At 40.0% G+C, this 19,482-nt stretch overlaps 1 protein-coding gene across 50 annotated transcripts in view; it reads right to left on the bottom strand.

The window, feature by feature from the left end:
* Positions 1-8,610, bottom strand: part of SUPT20H (SPT20 homolog, SAGA complex component) — a 39,549-nt gene extending 30,939 nt beyond the window's left edge. For 30 of the 50 annotated variants that reach the window (XR_015138045.1, XR_015138043.1, XR_015138052.1 and 27 more), the window contains exons 1-5: positions 8,208-8,357; positions 6,174-6,270; positions 3,656-3,691; positions 2,939-2,997; positions 2,416-2,482 (exon numbers count right to left, since the gene is read on the bottom strand). Coding sequence is in view for 37 of the 50 variants with exons in the window: in XM_086329289.1 (XP_086185415.1) it covers positions 2,416-2,482; positions 2,939-2,997; positions 3,656-3,691; positions 6,174-6,176 (165 nt within the window). In the remaining 13 variants the exon portion in view is untranslated. Of the gene's footprint in view, positions 1-2,415; positions 2,483-2,938; positions 2,998-3,655; positions 3,692-6,173; positions 6,271-8,207; positions 8,358-8,469 lie in introns of those variants that run through there. The other 20 variants (XR_015138046.1, XR_015138044.1, XR_015138050.1 and 17 more) reach the window with 1 other exon arrangement.
* Positions 8,611-19,482: the final 10,872 nt, after the last annotated feature.

Below are 19,482 nucleotides of genomic sequence, written 5' to 3'. Positions count from 1 at the left end.
TAATTTCAAATAATGCAATCACTTAACGAAACTAGACCTGAGTTAGTTAATCTTTGATGCTCCTTCCACATCTATATAAAATTAATGTTGATCTATTACTGTTTTATGCAAATGAATATCACCAAGAAAAAGTGATCCATAAAATAAAACCACCTAAATACAAATATATGTACCTGAGTACACAAGTAGCAAATATTAAAAATATTTAGAAAGGAAAACCATTAAATGTAATTTTTTTTCAAAGAGGCTATAATGTATAGTTAGTTTCTATTAAGTTTAAATGTACATAAATAATATGAGGCATTCTCTTTGGTTGTACTGTTACAGAGCACATTTCTTAAACATTTTATGGCCTAAATTAGATCCAAATAAGCTCAACAGCTCTAATTAGCTGAAATGTTAAATTCAAAGATATGCAACTGGTTAAGAGGATGAAAGTGATTTAAGTAATTTTCTGTAAATTGAATTGAACAGCTTCCTAGAAACCACTTTGCTAAAAACAAAACCAAAAAACAGAAAACTATCAGGAAACATATATACATCAAAATCCATTCTTTAGAAACTCATACAATTTAAAGTGAAACCCACTTATAATAATTTCTTTCATCAAATCTTATTTGTGAAAAGTTATCAGTTAATAGAATATTTTTCATGACCTCAAAATACAAGCCTGTTTACAGTACCTTATTTTCAACATGTATATATATAGTCATATGCAAAAATTATGAATTCTTAATCTATAGTCAACATAGAAACAAAAAACTGTATTTTGAAAATAATAAATAAATATTTAAAAAGCAAAGCAACTTTTAACCACTGTGATGCAAAGCTGGAAAATATCTTTATTCTTAAAGGACCACATAGCACTTTAGCCTGTGGGCCATAAGGTCTGTGTTGTAACTATCCAACTATGCTATTATCTCAGAATCAGCCATTGACAAGACAGAAAACAAGGGGTGTTGCTGGATTCCAGTAAAAGTTCATTTACAAAAACATGCCGTGAGCCAGATCTGGCTGGTGGACAGTGGCTGTCAACACCAATCTGGAATCTTTTATGTATCTCTCCTACCTTAGTTCTATGTATGCTCATCATACAGACTGTGGTGATAACTGATGGGTGTATAATGTGAAAATTAATAAAAGGAAACCTCAATTAAAACTGGAGTGGGGAAGGCCTGCAGAGGGAACTCTCCTGCTCCACCACTCATCATCCATTACCCCCCCGGAAGACATCAATTACTGATCCCACCAGGAAGAGAATTACCTTGCACTCCTAAACAGGAAATGCAACTATTTTCCTTCCCCAACTAGGGGAAGACTTTCTTCTTGCCCAGCAATAAGCTCAGTGAGTGGGAAAGGACTGCAGCCCAGCCAATGGAAAACACCTGTAGCTTAGCCAACGAAAAGCCAGCATCTCCTCAAGTTTTACTTTGCTCCAGTGAACTCAGCTTTTCCTTGCTAATGACTTTCTTTCCTTGTCCTGCCCTCCTTAACAATATACCTCTTCCATGTTGTGTTAACTCCTCAGAGTATCTCTGTCTGATGAGATGCTGTCCAATTCATGAGTCGTTTAATAAGGCCAGTTAGATCTTCAAATTTACTCCATATTTTTTAAAACAATGCATGTCAAAACTTACAAAATGTGTTACATACTTCAAACATACACAAATTATTGTAGGTCAATTATTCCCCAATAAAATGTATGGAAAACATGCCATAAAACTCATGGTTGCACAACCATGTTTTTCCTAAATATTTTAAAACAGATACTATTAGAATTCCACTAATTTTTTGCCTAAGAGGTATTCATTTTTAAATTAAAGACACACAACAGAAGCTCACTAGAGCCTTTAACGCCCTTATAACTCAAGGGTCCAAAAAATATCAAGAAATCAATTTCTATTATATTTCTACTGCCCATATGTTCATGCTCAATAAAAATAAATTAAATTTGGCCATGAACTAATTTTTGTGACCAAATTCACCTTTTATTATTGTCTATCTAAATTTCCTACATGTCCTGCAATAGTTTTAACTTTCCAGTGCAAATTACCATGAGGAGATAGGTTACTTTTCTCCTGATCTTTGGTCTACAGATAACTTCTCAGGAAGAAAAAGAAGCAAAAGACAATATACATGGTGGTTTTGCTTCTTCTAACTTCCCAATGAGACAGTCTGCTACTCAGCAAACATGTTGAGTTTGTTCACCTCTCCTACCCACGTAGGCTATCTGCCTGGTACCAGATTAGCCAGAGCTCTGGTTTAGCTGCAGAATCAGGTAGTCTGGTTAGAAAGTACTATATTTGTTCACTAACAAAAATACAAACCGTTACCTGCTTCAAATCTAATTCTTTCAAACTTCCCTTCTTCCACTATATTTCAAAAGCCATAATAATATAAAAAAATTATACTTACCTTAACCTCAGGCTCTTTTTCACATTCTTCAATATATAAGTCATAAAGTTTTTGAAATATAGATTTTCTAAAATAAAATAAAGACAACATACAAAGTACTGTGAATATAATAATCATAAAATAAACATTTTGAATTTTCCTGTCATTCCCCCCACAATTTCCCAAAAACTGGGTGGTGAAAAGAGGCTGGACATGGCTGCTGCTGCTACATCAGTTTAGAAATTACTAATACAGCTGACCCCTGCACAACATGGAGGTTAATCCTCAGGTAACTTATAGCTGGCCCTCTGCATCTGTGGTTCCTCTGCATCCACAGATTCTACCATGAAGTACAGTAGTGTTTACTGTAAAACATCTGCAAATAAATGGACCTGCACAGTTCAAACCCACACTGTTTACGGGTCAACTGTATATGCAAAGTACCCATGATACAACATTTCTAGCTCAGTGTCTAGTAAGAAATAAATGGTGGCTATCATCACATTTCAGCATATCTAAGTTACCATCAATTAAGTATTCATACCTTCCACTAGATAGGTATTTCCTTTTAGGAGGTCTCTGCCGGGCACTTTCAATGACATACTAAAAAAGAAAAGTTTAAGAAAACAGCTGGCCTTTTGCTTAGTGCATGAACAACTGCATTAAGTATATTTAAATCATGTGTAAGGCTAAAGACTATTCAGTCATTCAAGTCTTGCACGCATATTAAATCATACCTTTTAGGGAAACCTACTAAACTTCTAAATATGTGTAATAAACAAGTGAAATTTAAACTGCAGTAAAATTTAGCTCAATATTTACTTGCATGTTATAAGCAAAATCATACCATTTCACCACTGTGATTTCACAGTCAATAATATTTTCAATGTTTTATAGTTGTTCAGAATATATATAGCATACCCAATTACAAAGACTCTACATATTTGAGCTATTTCTCCTTTAATTAAGCAAATAGAAAATTTGTTAAAACAGAAAACAGAGTTTCAGAAACTCTATGTCCTTGTTCAAACATTTAACTCACAATACTGTTTAGTTTTTACTCCACAGCATTACTATCTGAGCATTCCAAGTAACAGATGATTCAAACATCATCTGGTATCCTTATATATATATTTACAGACAGTATACTCATCCTAATATTAACGTATGCCCTGGACAGTCACATACAAAAATCTCTTGAAACTGAGTTTTGTCAATTAAAGACAACACTATTTCAATATGTAACTTAGTCATGCCTCACCTCTGCACGATCCAAAGCTAGTTCTAAAGCTTGTTGCTGTAAAAAGTAAATGGTGTATTTTATTATATTAGTTATTTTCACACAAAAATAACAATACACATATAACATTTTCTAATTAAGTGCTTTATTTTTTAAAAGTCTAACATTTTCCTTTCTTTCTCTCCTCCACCCACCCCACTGCATGCTCAAGACATATTACAGGAAAAAATATGGTTATCTCAGACACCTGATTCTGACTACAAATTAGTTAAGAAATGTTACAATGATTTTCTCTGGTCATGCTTGTACAGCTGATACAGGGCTGAAGGTTTGATATGGCAACTATTACCATTTTATAAACTTCAGCATTTTAAGAGCATCATTTAGGAAAATACACTGGCCATCAGGTATGCAATTAAAGTGAAGCAAAAACTGAAATCCCTTAAGCTGCTAGGAATCCTAAAAACTGAGGGGGCTATTATGTTGGTGCCTAATATCAACTTAGACATTCTTAACATTATGAAGAGAAACTAGGCCAGTGCCTAGAAGAAACAGAGTAAATGATGGCTACCTTTACCGATTTTTAATGAATTTAAGATACCATCAGTTACATGCCTGAATTATTATTTAACATTAGGGAAGAAGAGTATGCTGCCAATAATAAGTTTAAGATGTCACTAACTGTATCATAGATACATTATCAATTCAGTAATTAAAATGTAAAAGCAAAAGCAGATGCACCTTAGAACTGATGAAAATACAGTATTATTATTACATGTAGTTTGAGATCTACTAGTAGATCCCCATCCTTCTTTGATTTCTCAGAGACCTGTCTTATAAGGCAAGAGAGATTAATAAGGGTAAACTCTGTCTTCTTTATTTGTACAGTATTCTTTTGTAATGATACCCAAGAATAAAAAATACTAGATTAAAAAAAACTTAAGCCAATATACCACCAGTAATTTCTTTCTAGTTTTGTGGTTTGGGTATCACATAGAGATAAACCATTTTTCATTCACAATGACAATCACTTTTAATTTCACTGAGAGGCAAAGAATTTTCATATTTTTCTGTTATTTTGGACTCTCCAACAATTCAATCTACCAAGTTCCATGGAGTAAAAACTCCTAGTACCCATCAAAATCCCAAGAGGGCAGGAGTAAGAATATATATTGCCAGGTTTCAGAAATCATGAAGGTTGAAGTGACCCTGTCATCCTAGTTATAAGGATGGAGAATTAATATTACAAAAACCACCAGCCTTTTAGAAGAGCAATAGAACCTGTACATTACCAAGCATCTAAATGGAGTAGGTAAAAGAAAGTCTGAAATATGCCATTACTTCAAAACATTGTTAAATTTATAACAATTTATTTAAAAAATCTCATGGGCAGAATTCAGTGAAACTGTTCCCCAAGAACTCAAAACTAGATTCTTGAGCATAAACTATTTTCCAATATATACTCTTGACAAAAACACAAGGTTCTTTTATTTTGGCCATAAAACCTTATAGAGTAAGTTTATAACTTATCAAAAAATTATAAAACACAATCAAATGTATATTCCAAGACCATTTCAAACAGCCACTCTTCTCAAATATTTAATCTTCTGATATCAAAACTGTAAAGGGTCTAGTGAGATATACCTGCATATGTAAATGCCAGTTATCATTTATTCACTACTGCATTCAAATACTTAAGACAATATGAAAGCAAAATATAAGGTAAGAACCCCACTGTGATAGCTCCACTTTTCTCTAAAAAGGCGAGGGTACACAGGCAAGATCCCAACAAGAGAAGACACATGTTTTCTGAAGTTTATTCAACAGGGTAGTCAGTGCTCATTTATTCTCTGTCAAATGCTGTTTATAACATTAGAAAGTGATCTTTTTCTTCCGTTTTTAATTTTTTAACGTTTAAAGTTAAATGCCCAGCCCTACGTATGTTTAGTGACTGTAAGTGGTAAGCAGAAATGTGCCATTAGAAGGCTAATCCTAATGCTGCTTAAATGTTAATTGCAGTAAGCAGGTTATACTTCTTGTTAATTTTTTTTAAAAATCTGTACTAACAAGAACTTCAAAACATGAGAAACCTGTACCCCCAAAACTATTTATACTTATACCCAAGGTTCTTGCCAGTGATTTGGACTATGGTAAATAGAGGACTTCCCTGGTGGCTCAGATGGTAAAGAATCTGCCTGCAATGCAGGAGACCAGGATTCGATCTGTGGGTTGGTAAGATCCCCTGGAGAAGGGAATGACTACCCACTCCATTATTTTTGCCTGGAAAATTCTATGCAAGAAATTTTTTCTTTTTACTACTTCACAAGAATAAGGACAGATAGATTATCTGTGTAACCTGGATATGATTATAATACTGAATTGAGAGATGAGCTTCATATTTTAAGATTTTGCATGCAATTGCTAAGTAATTTCCCAGTTAGAGTAACTAGGGTAGCTATCAGGATTATTTGTTTCATACTGATATTTTTTGAAGGAAGAGAATATTCTAAGAATATTAACATACTGATTTGTAGCTCACCATTGTGATATAAAACAGAAGTCCAAAAAGGAGAAAATTTATGTGCGTTGATGAAGCTGGATGAAAACCATATCTTTAGAAATCAATCTTAAGAGTACTGAAAAACAAAAATGACAAAACCCCTAAATTAACATAAATCAACATATGAGATTACTTAGTAATTAACAAAGAAAACTGAAGTATGTATATTTGTATGACACTTTAAAAATAACCAGTCACAAATTCACATTTGACAGTCTATTCACTCATTCTGGAAAACACAGTTTTAACTAGGTAGAGCAAAAAAAAGTTTGCAAGTTAAAATCATTACTCAATTTGTTAAAAATATTTAACATCCAGGAGAGAACGTTTGTTTAATTTCTTCTATCTTCACAGACACTGCTCTGTTACTCAGGATTTTAACAGCCTGCCCTTTGGCCTTGGTCACTGCAGAGTTCATTTTACAAATCAAAACATTTCATCACACCTGCAGGTAAAAGTCCTCTTTAACATTCTCCCAAATGCCTCAGGCTACACTGTCCAATGTAGCTCCAGTCCTTCCAGCTTGTCCCCTCCAAGCAAACAAGACACACTCTAGAAGAACCTCATTCCTCTAATACACAAACTCTCATCCTGGCTGCACAACACAGTATCCCTGGAAACTTTTAACAGGTGGGATACCCACGCTCCTCCAGAAATTCTCATTCATTGGTCTGGATTAGGACCCAGCGGTCAGCATTTTTGACTCTCCCTAAGCAATTCAAAAGCGCTGCCAATGTTGAAGTCTACTGCTAGATCTTCTCTGCCTCTCACAGAGATGCTGTTTGCTCTGAAAGTGATGCTAAATCAAGATTATTTGTAATCTAATTCTTTACCTAACTCCTTGTAATCACCCCGTGTGTCTATACAGAACTGAGCACACCTTTAAGCAACAGAAAACAGCATTTTCCATGTAAAATTGTTTTGGTTTGTTTTCGGTGAACCCAAAGCTTAAGTTTTGCCAGGTCAGTCTTGAAAAAGAAGGTAGAAGACAGGAAAAAATTCACAAACCCACCAAAAATGACAAGCACCGTACAGGTTCCAGGAATAAGCATTTCACAAATGAATAAGACGTTAATCCTATTCTACAAAAGTTCATGCGAGATTTAACATGAACTTAAGGTGAAATTTTTCTGACCACTGAATCTAAAGATGAAGATACACTAGGTATAGGCAAAATGTGATGACTTTAAAATCAGATCTCTTGTCACTAAACTGTGGGGGATGGAGGCCAGGAGGGCTTAGTGACTTTAAATATTTAAGTACTACAAAACCCCATAACCACTTACAAATCCAAACATTCTGACCGTAATACAGAATCTACTAGAACGGTGAGAATACCACTGTAATTATTATCGTAGCCATTTTACAGAATAAGGCTCTCAGAACTAGTGATTTTCTCAGGATCACACAACTAGACCGGAACTCAGACTCCTCTTTTTAATCTTCAGATTTTTACTACTAAATCTTAACAACCTTCAGACCACTCAACCCAGCACTCGTTTTTGAATTTTTAAAAGCATTTAAAATAAGGACTTGATTCTGCTCAAGTTAATACTTTGTCTTAATTTTGATCTATTTTTACATCATGGTTATCAACCATTTTTCACTGTACTCAATCTAACTCGGAAAACCGCGCTCATCACTTTCTATCCCGAGTCCTAACAGAGACTATTTACGATACGCGCTGCCCCTCTCCGGTGGTGGTTATCGGAGATGGCTTCCAGGGGTGGCTATTCGCCAAGTTTATTTCTGAACTCCCAGGAACCACGGCGAGGATCGGTCATCAATCCAATTCTAAATACCGCCATCAATCCCACTGACTTCCCTGATAGACCTGAGTCTCCTGTAACTGCTCGAGCTTTGTTAACAACTTAGACTTTACCTGAAAAACGCCCCAATTCCACAGCCCAGCTGACAGCCTTATTCAATATGGACACCAAAAACCCCGCCCCCGCCCCGCCACCCTCCCCACAAAAAGCGCTACGCCAAATTCTAGCGAATTTCTGGAAATACCTGTAGCTGAAAACCAAACGTCAACACTAAAACGAAAAACGCGAGAGGAGACGAAGGCGACCGCCGAGGGGGATGCTGGCTCGGCTCGGCCCGGCCCGCCGCGTCTCCAAGAACACCGTCTTCCTCGCGCGGGCGCCGGGCCCCGGAAGCGGCGAAAAGCCACTCGGGAAGCCGTTCGTTCCCCTCTGACCCCGCCCCGAGTCTCGCGCGCCGGCTACCCGGCCCGCCGCGGGCGCGCCCCTGCCCTCCCGCCGCGGCCCACCTGTGCAGACGGCCAACTCTTGACCTCGCCCTCCGCTCGGCCAGAACGCGACGCACAGACGTCGGCCCCGTGCTGGCTGCTGCGCGCTGTCCCCGCACGCCCCGCCCCCGCTCTGGCCCGCGCGGCGCCGCAGCCCCGCCGACCGCCTGTTCCGGCGCCCACACTTCCGACTGGCGCGCTGGGCGGTGCGGGCGGCTGGCCGCGGGCGGAAGTGGTGGAGGTGGGAAGACTGGGCCGCGGCCAGCGGGCTCGACGCCGGGATGCTCCCGCCTGGGTCCGCCCCCGCGAGCCCCGTAGTGACTCGAGCCCGGTGACAGGGCGAGGTCCACGAGCGCCTTCGCCGACCCGGCGTCCAGGTCCTTAAAAGGCGAGGTAGCCTGTGACTATTTGTGAGGTAGGAAGCCCGGTTGAAGTACTACAGTGAAAGAAGCTTGTAACGAACTTTCCTTGTTGCTCTGTCCATCCTCATGCTAGGGAACGACACCATTTCTGCCTATCCTGGTGCCGGCCTTGCAGTCTATGATGGTGTACCAGTCAAGTGCCAATGAATGCAATGTTAAAAAACAAAACACCTCACTGAAGAGTTCTAAACCTTCAGAAGCGGAATAACCAGCGCATATTGCAGTGTCTGATTGTAATTCTGCACTTTTGAACAACTTCAGCTGGTGGGTTATAAACTTTAAAAAAATACATTATTGAAACTCAAAAAACGTAAAATGAAACATCTTTAAATACACAATTCGGTGCATGTAGTATAATCGCAATGTTGTGAAACCACTAACAATGTCTAGTTGCAAACCATTTTCTTCATTCCTGTTAATAATTACATTCTATTCTTCTCACTCCTGGAACCTAAGAGCTTTCAGACTCTAAAAAAAGTGAAGTCGCTCAGTCGTCTCCGACTCTTTGCGACCCCATGAATCGCAGCACACCAGGCCTCCCTGTCCATCACCAACTCCCGGAGTTCACTCAGACTCACGTCCATCGAGTCAGTGATGCCATCCAGCCATCTCATCCTCTGTCGTCCCCTTCTCCTCCTGCCCCCAATCCCTTCCAGCATCAGAGTCTTTTCCAATGAGTCAACTCTTCACATGAGGTGGCCAAAGTACTGGAGTTTCAGCTTTAGCATCATTCCTTCCAAAGAAATCCCAGGGCTGATTTCCTTCAGAATGGACTGGTTGGATCTCCTTGCAGTCAAAGGGACCCTCAGAGTCTTCTCCAACACCACAGTTCAAAACCATCAATTCTTAAGTGCTCAGCTTTCTTCACAGTCCAACTCTCACATACATACATGATCACTGGAAAAACCATAGCCTTGACTAGACAGACCTTTGTTGGCAAAGTAATGTCTCTGCTTTTGAATATGCTATCTAGGTTGGTCATAACTTTTGTTCCAAGGAGTAAGTGTCTTTTAATTTCATGGCTGCAGTCACCATCTGCAGTGATTTTGGAGCCCAAAAAAATACAGTCTGACGCTGTTTCCCCATCTATTTCCCATGAAGTGATGGACCAGATGCCATGATGTTTGTTTTCTGAATGTTGAGCTTTAAGCTGACTTTTTCACTCTCCTCTTTCACTCTCATCAAGAGGCTCTTTAGTTCCTCTTCACTTTCTGCCATAAGGGTGGTATCATCTGCATATCTGAGGTTATTGATATTTCTCCCGGCAATCTTGATTCCAGCTTGTGCTTCTTCCAGCCCAGCGTTTCTCATGATGTACTCTGCATAGAAGTTAAATAAGCAGGGTGACAATATACAGCCTTGATGTACTCCTTTTCCTATTCGGAACCAGTCTGTTGTTCCATGTCCAGTTCTAACTGTTGCTTCCTGACCTGCACACAGGTTTCTCAAGAGGCAGATATTCCCTGGTATTCCACCTGGTATTCCCTGATATTCCATCTGGTATTCTGCCTGGTATTCCCATCTCTTTCCGAAATTTCCACAGTTTATTGTGATCCACACAGTCAAAGGCTTTGGCATAGTCATAAGGCAGAAATAGATGTTTTTCTGGAACTCTCTTGCTTTTTGCATGATCCAGCGGATGTTGGCAATTTGATCTCTGGTTCCTCTGCCTTTTCTAAAACCAGCTTGAACATCAGGAAGTTCACAGTTCACGTATTGCTGAAGCCTGGTTTGGAGAATTTTGAGCATTAATTTACTTGTGTGTGAGATGAGTGCAATTGTGCCGTGGTTTGAACGTTCTTTGGCATTGCCTTTCTTTGGGATTGGAGTGAAAACTGACCTTTTCCAGTCCTGTGGCCACTGCTGAGTTTTCCAAATTTGCTGGCGTCTTGAGTGCAGCTTTTCGCTTCTCTTCTTTTCACAGCTATTTGTAAGGCCTCCCCAGACAGCCAATTTGCTTTTTTGCATTTCTTTTCCATGGGGATGGTCTTGATCCCTGTCTCCTGTACAATGCCACGAACCTCTGTCCCTAGTTCATCAGGCACTCTATCTATCAGATCTAGTCCCTTAAATCTATTTCTCACTTCCATTGTGTAATCATAAGGGATTTGATTTAGGTCATACCTGAATGGTCTAGTGGTTTTCCCTACTTTCTTCAATTTCAGTCTGAATTTGGCAATAAGGAGTTCATGGTCTGAGCCATAGTCAGCTCCTGGTCTTGTTTTTGCTGACTGTATAGAGCTTCTCCATCTATGGCCACAAAGAATATAATCAATCTGATTTCTGTGTTGACCATCTGGTGATGCCCATGTGTAGAGTCTTCTCTTGTGTTGTTGGAAGAGGATGTTTTCTATGACCAGTGCATTTTCTTGGCAAAACTCTATTAGTCTTTGCCCTGCTTCATTCTGTATTCCAAGGCCAAATTTGCCTGTTACTCCAGGTGTTTCTTGACTTCCTACTTTTGCATTCCAGTCCCCTATAATGAAAAGGACATCTTTTTTGGGTATTAGTTCTAAAAAGTCTTGTAGGCCTTCGTAGAACCGTTCAACTTCAGCTTCTTCAGCATTACTGGTTGGGGCATAGACTTGGATTACTGTGATATTGAATGGTTTGCCTTGGAAACGAATAGAGATCATTCTGTTGTTTTTGAGATTGCATCCAAGTACTGCATTTCGGACTCTTTTGTTGACCATGATGGCTACTCCATTTCATCTGAGGGATTCCTGCCCGCAGTAGTAGATATAATGGTCATCTGAGTTAAATTCACCCATTCCAGTCCATTTGAGTTCACTGATTCCTAGAATGTCGACATTCACTCTTGCCATCTGCTGTTTGACCACTTCCAATTTGCCTTGATTCATGGACCTGACATTCCAGGTTCCTATGCAATATTTGTCTTTACAGCATTGGACCTTGATTCTATCACCAGTCACATCCACAACTGGGTATTGTTTTTGATTTGGCTCCATCCCTTCATTCTTTCTGGAGTTATTTCTCCACGGATCTCCAGTAGCATATTGGGCCCCTACTGACCTGGGTAGTTCCTCTTTCAGTATCCTATCATTTTGCCTTTTCATAAGGGTTTACCTAATCTGAGTATTTCACATAAATGGATTTATATGATCATTTTGTGCTGTCTGCTTTCACATAAAGGTGATTTCCAGGTTCATCCACCTTATAGCAAATATCAGTATTTCATTATTTTTTATGGCTAATACTCCATCTTATTTGTATGTATATACCACAGTTTACAGAGAAGGCAATAGCACCCCACTCCAGTACTCTTGCCTGGAAAATCCCATGGACAGAGGAGCCTGGAAGGCTGCAGTCCATGGGGTCGCTAAGAGTCAGACACGACTGAGTGACTTCCCTTTCACTTTTCACTTTCATGCATTGGAGAAGGAAATGGCAACCCACTCCAGTGTTCTTGCCTGGAGAATCCCAGGGACGGGGGAGCCTGGCGGGCTGCCGTCTCTGGGGTCGCACAGAGTCGGACATGACTGAAGCGACTTAGCAGCAGCAGCAGCAACCACAATTTACCCATCCATCCAGCGATGGATATTTGGGTTATTTGCACCTTTGAGCTATCGTGAATACTGCTGCTATGAATATGTGTGTGGAAGTATTTGTTTAAACCCTGTTTTCAATGCTTTGGGGTATATACTGTTGAAGAAAATCAGAATCTGACAGTAATTCAATCAGCGAATAAAAACAAAGCAGATTTTACTTAGGAATTATTGCAATAGAGAAAAGAGACCTTAGTATAGAACTGGAGTCAGTTAAAAACATCATAAACAAGTGAGACCCTATAGCCAGCGGGTGTAAATTTCCTAAAATGAAACACTATATATAAGGGCTAAATTCTGGCCAAACCATTTTAACAGGTTTCTTAATTGAAGGCAGACCAGGTTGAGGATGATAAGTTATCCTGGTAAGGGTTCTCTCTAAACCGACCTGACTTGATTCTTATGACAACTAGTTGATGCAGGTCCCACAAGACCAATACTAAAGTAGAGGCTGAGAGAGCTTAGAGGACCCTGACTAAAGTCAAGGAAACACTCCTTGTCAATAATCAGGAATGGAACTGCTGGGTCATGTGGTAATTCCATGCTTAAATATTTGCAGAATCAATAAACTGTTTTCCACAGTGGCAGAGGTGTTTTACATACTGATAGCAATGTATGACAGTTTCAATTTCTCCACATCCTCACCAATAGTTTTGTCTTGTTTTGTTTTTGAAAGCCATCCTTGGGTCTTCCCAGGTGGCTCAGTGGTAAAGACTCTGCCTGCCAATGCAGGAGATGCAGGAGACTTGGGTTGTTGGATCCCTGGGTCAGGAAGGTCCCTGGAGGAGGAAATGGCAACCAACTCCAGTATTGCCTGGAAATTCCCATGAACAGAAGAGCCTGGCTGGCTGTAGTCTATGCAGTTGCAAAGAGTTGGACACCACTGAGCACACATGCATAACCAGCCTCGTGGGTATGAAATTGTGGTCTCATTGTGGTCTTGAATGGTTTGCCTTGGAAACGAACCGAGAGCATTCTGTCGTTTTTGAGATTGCATCTGTCACGCAAGTGTATGTTCCTCAGTTCTTTGTCTCATCACAACAAAAATTTGGAGCAACGGACATTAAAGCCCTTGGCGCATCACAGCTCTCAGGTCTTGGACAAACCATGCTACAGCTCTTAGGCAAATCAGTATTACAGCTCCATTTTAGTTAGAAGATAGCAGGAGAATCCAAGACTCAGAGAGTGGAGGAGCGCGCAGGGGAGGGAGAGAGAGAGTGAGAGAGAGAGAGAGAGTCCATGAGAAAGCGCTTTGGCTCCTCCTTTTATGTGTTTTTCCTCCACCTGGGCCTGCCCTATGCAAATTGGGCTTAGCCAGGAGTCCTGTTTGTTCTGCCTGAAGTCTTCACTCTGATCCTTGGACCTTCCTTTGACCTTCCTTGTCTTTTAGCCACTGCCATTTTGAACTCCTTTTCCCTATTCTACCTACCTAACACATCCAAGTACTGCACTTTGGACTCTTTCGTTGACTATGATGGCTACTGCATTTCTTGTAAGGGATTCTTGCCCACAGTAATAGATATAATGGTCATCTGAGTTAAATTCACCCATTCCAGTCCGTTTTAGTTTGCTGACTCCTAAAATGTTGATGTTCACTCTTGCCATCTCCTGTTTGACCACTTCCAATTTGCCTTGATTCATGGACCTAATATTCCAGGTTCCTATTCAATATTGCTCTTTATAGCATTGGACTTTACCTCCATCACCAGTCACGTCCACAACTGGGTGGTGTTTTTGCTTTGGCTTCGTCTCTTCATTCTTTCTGGAGTTATTTCTCCACTGATCTCCAGTAGCATATTGGGCACCTATCCTTGGGAGTTCATTTTCAGTGTCCTGTCTTTTTGCCTTTTCATACTGTTCATGGGGTTCTCAAGGCAAGAATACTGAACTGATTTGCCATTCCCTTCTCCAGTGGACCACACTTTGTCAGAACTCTCCACCATGACGCATTCACCTTGGGTGTCCCTACATGGCATGGTTCATAGTTTCATTGAGTTAGACAAGGCTTTGGTTCATGTGATCAGATTGGTCAGTTTTCTGTGATGTGGTCAGTTTGTCTGACCTCTGTTTAAGAAGGATGAGAGGCTTATGGAAGCTTCCTGATGGGAGAGACTGATTAAAGGGAAAACTGAGTCTTGTTCTGATGGGTGGGGCCATGTTCAGTAAATCTGTAATCCAGTTTTCTATCGATGGGCAGGGCTGTGTTCCCTCCCTGTTACTTGACCTCAGGCCAAACTATGGTGGACGTAATGAAGATAATGGCAACCTCCTTCAAAAGGTCCCATGCACACATGCTATACTCAGTGCCCCCAACCCTGCAGCAGGCCACACCAACCCACGCCTCTGCGGGAGACTCCTGGACACTCATGGGCAAGTCTGGGTCAGTCTCTTGTGGGGTCACTGCTCCTATCGCCTGGGTCCTGGTGTGCACAAGGTTCAGTTCATGATCTGAGCCACAGTCAACTCCCAGTCTTGTTTTTGCTGACTGTATAGAGCTTCTCCATCTATGGCCACAAAGAATATAATCAATCTGATTTTGGTATTGACCATGTGCTGATGTCCATGTGTAGAGTCTTCTCTTGTGTTTCTGGAAGAGGGAGTTTGCTATGACCAGTGCGTTCTCTTGGCAAAACTCTATTGGCCTTTGCCCTGCTTCATTCTGTACTCCAAGGCCAAATTTGCCTGTTACTCCAGGTATCTCTTGACTTCCTACTTTTACATCCCAGTTCCCTATAATGAAAAGGACATCTTTTTTGAGTTTTAGTTCTAGAAGGTCTTGTAGGTCTTCATAGAACCATTCAACTTCAGCTTCTTCAGCATTACTGGTCAGGGCATAGATTCAGAAGGTTTTGATTATCATACCAGATAATCATGACGGTGGGATCAGTCATCTAGAGCCAGACATCCTGGAATGTGAAGTCAAGTGGGTCTTAGGAAGCATTACTAGAAACAAAGCTAGTGGAGGTGATGGAATTCCAGTTGAGCTATTTCAAATCCTCAAAGATGATGCTGTGAAAGTGCTGCACTCAATATGCCAGCAAATTTGGAAAACTCAGCAGTGGCCACAGGACTGGAAAAAGTAGGTTTTCATTCCAATCCCAAAGAAAGGCAATGCCAAAGAATGCTCAAACTACCACACAATTGCACAATTGAGCAAAGTGATACTCAAAATTCTCCAAGCCAGGCTTCAGCAGTATGTGAACCATGAACTTCCAGATGTTCAAGCTGGATTTAGAAAAGGCAGAGGAACCAGAGATCAAATTGCCATCAATTTTTTGATATTGGATCATTGAAAACGCAAGAGAGTTCCAGAAAGACATCAACTTCTGCTTTATTGACTAAGCCAAAGCCTTTGATTGTATGGATCACAACAAACTGGAAAATTCTTAAAGAGATGGGAATACCAGACAACCTGACCTGTCTCCTGAGAAACCTGTATGCAGGTCAAGAAGCAACAGTTATAACTGGACATGGAACAACAGACTGGTTCCAAATAGGGAAAGGAGTACATCAAGGCTGTATACGGTCACTGTGCTTATTTAACTTCTATGCAGAGTACATCATGAGAAACGCTGGGCTGGAAGAAGCACAAGCTAGAATCAAGATTGCCAGGAGAAATATCAATAACCTCAAATATGCAGATGACACCACCCTTATGGCAAAATGTGAAGAACTAAAGAGCCTCTGGATGAAAGTGAAAAAGGAGAGTGAAAAAGTGGCTTAAAACTCAACATTCAGAAAACGAAGATCATGGCATCTTGTCCCATCACTTCATGGCAAATAAATGGGGAAACAATGGAAAGTGTGACAGACTTTATTTTTCTGGGCTCCAAAATCACTGCATATGGTGACTGCAGCCATGAAATTAAAAGACGCCTGTTCCTTGGAAGAAAAGCTATGACCGACCTAGACAGCACATTAAAAAGCAGAGACATTACTTTGCCAAGAAAGATCCATCTAGTCAAAGCTATCGTTTGTCCAGTAGTCATGTATGAATGTAAGAGTTGGACTATAAAGAAAGCTGAGTGTGGAAGAATTGATGCTTTTGAACTGCGGTGTTGGAGAAGACTCTTGAGGCTCCCTTGGAGTGCAAGAAGATCTAACGAGTCCATCCTAAAGGAAATCAGTTCTGAATGTTCATTGGAAGGACTGATGCTGAAGCTGAAACTCCAATACTTTGGCCACCTGATGCAAAGAACTGACTCATTGGAAAAGGCCCTGATGCTGGGAAAGTTTGAAGGTGGAAGGAGAAGGGGATGACAGAGGATGAGATGGTGGATGGCATCACTGACTCGGTGGACATGAGTTTGAGTAAACTCCGGGAGTTGGTGATGGGCAGGGAGGCCTGGTGTGCTGCAGTCCATGGGGTTGCAAAGAGTCAAGGACACAACTGAGCAACTGAACTGAACTGAACTGTGGTCTTGATGTGCAGTTCTGTGATGGCCAGTGATATTGGCAGTCTTTTCATGTTCTAATTGGCCATTTGTCTATATTCTTTGCAGAAATGTCTATTCAAGTCATTTGCCCATTATTAAATTGAGTTATTTATCCTTTTGTTGTCTAAATTATGAGTTCTTTGTATATTCTAGATGCTAGACTCTTATCAGATATATGATTTACAAGTATTTTCTCTAGTTCTGTAGACTGTCTTTTCACTTTTCTGATATTTTTTTGATATACAAACTTAAATTTTTGATGAAGTCTATGTGTTTTTTTGGTTTTTTTTTCTGTTGTGAATTGTGATTTTGGTGTCATATTTAAGAATCCATTGCCAAATCCAAGGTCATAAGGATTGTTGAAAACCATCTTTGTATTTTGTTTTATACAAAGCAGAAAGTGAGTTTATCCCAAGGGTTTCAACCTGCAAGCCAAGAAACTCCAGGCTATGGGAGTTCTGAGTTCCTCACAGACTAAAGTGTGTATATAGGGTATATGCAGAAGTAATTTGGCTTTTTCAGCTGATCTTTATTTGGATCAGGGTAGTTGTGTCAGGGGAACAAGGAAGTCCAAAGATAGCATGAACAGACTTGGTCTTTGAGGATGACTGGCATCCTCTGCCGATTTCTGAGAAGGGTGTAAATTCTTGCCAATTACATTCGATAATGTTTTGTTTTTCTTTAATGCATCTTTGTTGTCCTCCATTTTGTCCCCAGTATGACATCACTTTAGTTTGGGTTCTGCAGGATTTATCCCTATTTTCTTCTAAGATTTTTATAGCTTTAGCTCTTATATTAAGTTATTAATCCATTTTGAGTTTATTTTTGTATCTGTTCTGTGGCAGGCATTCCATTTCATTCTTTTGCATGTTGTCCCTGAACCATTTGTTGAAGAGAATGTTCTTATCCTCAGTGAATGAACTTGACATCCTTGTCAAAAATCAGTTTGCCATAGATGTATGGGTTTGTTTCTGGACTGTTAATTCTACTCCATTGTTCTATATGTCTGTCCTATGCCAGTACCACACTGTAGCTTTGTACTGAGTTTTGAAATTGGGAAGTGTAAGTGCTCCAGTTTTGTTCTTCTTTTCCAATATTATTTTGGCTCTTCAGCCCCCTTGCAATTTTATATGAGTTTGAGATCAGCTTTTTCATTTGTGCAAAAAAAAAAAAAAAAAAGCAACTGGGATTTTGATAGGGATTGAATTAGGCATCGAAGCAGTAGGTCTCTTTGACAAGTGTTGTTATCTTAAAACATTAAGTCCTCAAATCTGTGAACATGATGTCTTTTCATTTATTTAGATCCTTTTTAATTTTTTGCAATATTTATAGTTTCCAGGGTACAAGTCTTTCATCTCTTTAGATAATTTATTCCTGTATATTTCTTTTCATTTTTGAATGCTATCTTAGTCTCAGGGTCGCTATAGCAAAATGCCACAGACTGGATGCCTTAAACAACAGAAATTTCTTTCTCACAGTTCTTCTTGGGAAGTCCAAATATCAAGATGCTGACAGACTTGGTTTCTGGTGAGAGTTCTCTTCCTGGCTTGTAGAAAGCTGTCTTCTCCTCACGTGATGGTGAAGGAGAGAAAGGGATCCTCGGTAACTCTTCTTGTAAGGATACTAGGCCCTCTCTCCAAAAACAATCCCACTGCAGAATAGGGCTTCAACATCTGAACTTTGGGGGACACAACTTAGTCTCTAGTTGTTGTTTTGTCACTCAGTCACGTCTGACTCTTCGTGATCCCATGGACTGCAGCACACCAGGCTTCCCTCTCCTTCACTATCTCCCAGAGTTTGCTCAAACTCATGTCCATTGAGTTGGTGATGCCATCCAACCATCTCATCCTCAGTTGCCCTCTTTCTCCTCCTGCCCTCAATCTTTTCCAGTATCAGGGTCTTTTCCAGTGAGTTGGTTCTTCGCATCATGTCACCAAACTATAGTAAATTCAGTTATAAATAAAATCACTACTGAATTTTCTTTTCAGATTATTCATTGTTGATGTATTAAAAAAGAATGGATTTTTGAGTATTGATCTTGCACTCTGAAAACTTGCCACATTTATTAGTGCTAATAGTTGTATGTGCTGTGTGTATATGTTCTTTAATATTTTTAATATATGAAATCATGTCGTCTGTTAAAAATTGAGCAAGTTTTACTTATTCCTTACAATTGGGGTGCCTTTTATTTCCTTTCCTTGCCTAATTGCTCTGGCTAGTCATCCCTTCATTTTAAAGAATTGGTTCGTGCAATTGTAGAGGCTGGCAGGTGTGAAATCTATAAGGCAAGCTGGTAGGATGAAAATACCAGGTCTCTGTTGTTTTAACAAGAGCTGCCCGCAGGGGAAACTAGTTAACCAGAGCCTGATCTGATGGAGTTTTATCCCCTGGAGAAGAGAATGGCAACCCACTCCAGTATTCTTGCCTGGAAAATTCCATGGACAGAGGAGCCTGGTGAGCTGCAGTCATGGGGTCAAAAGAGATTCAAACATGACTTAGTTACTAAACAAAAAGCTGACCTGAGGGAAAGGAAATACCTGAATCCAATCTACTGTAGCTGTCCTCTCTCACCTACGGGCAGGGGAGTCTGAGAAACACTTGGGAAGTCTG

The sequence above is a fragment of the Bos grunniens genome, chromosome 12 (assembly GCF_055505025.1).
Source record: "Bos grunniens cultivar Pamir isolate PY7600 chromosome 12, Bosgru_T2T1.0, whole genome shotgun sequence".
Lineage (NCBI taxonomy): Eukaryota > Metazoa > Chordata > Mammalia > Artiodactyla > Bovidae > Bos > Bos grunniens.
The sequence above is the reverse complement of the archived record's forward strand: the minus strand, read 5'-3'. Positions and strand labels throughout refer to the sequence as shown.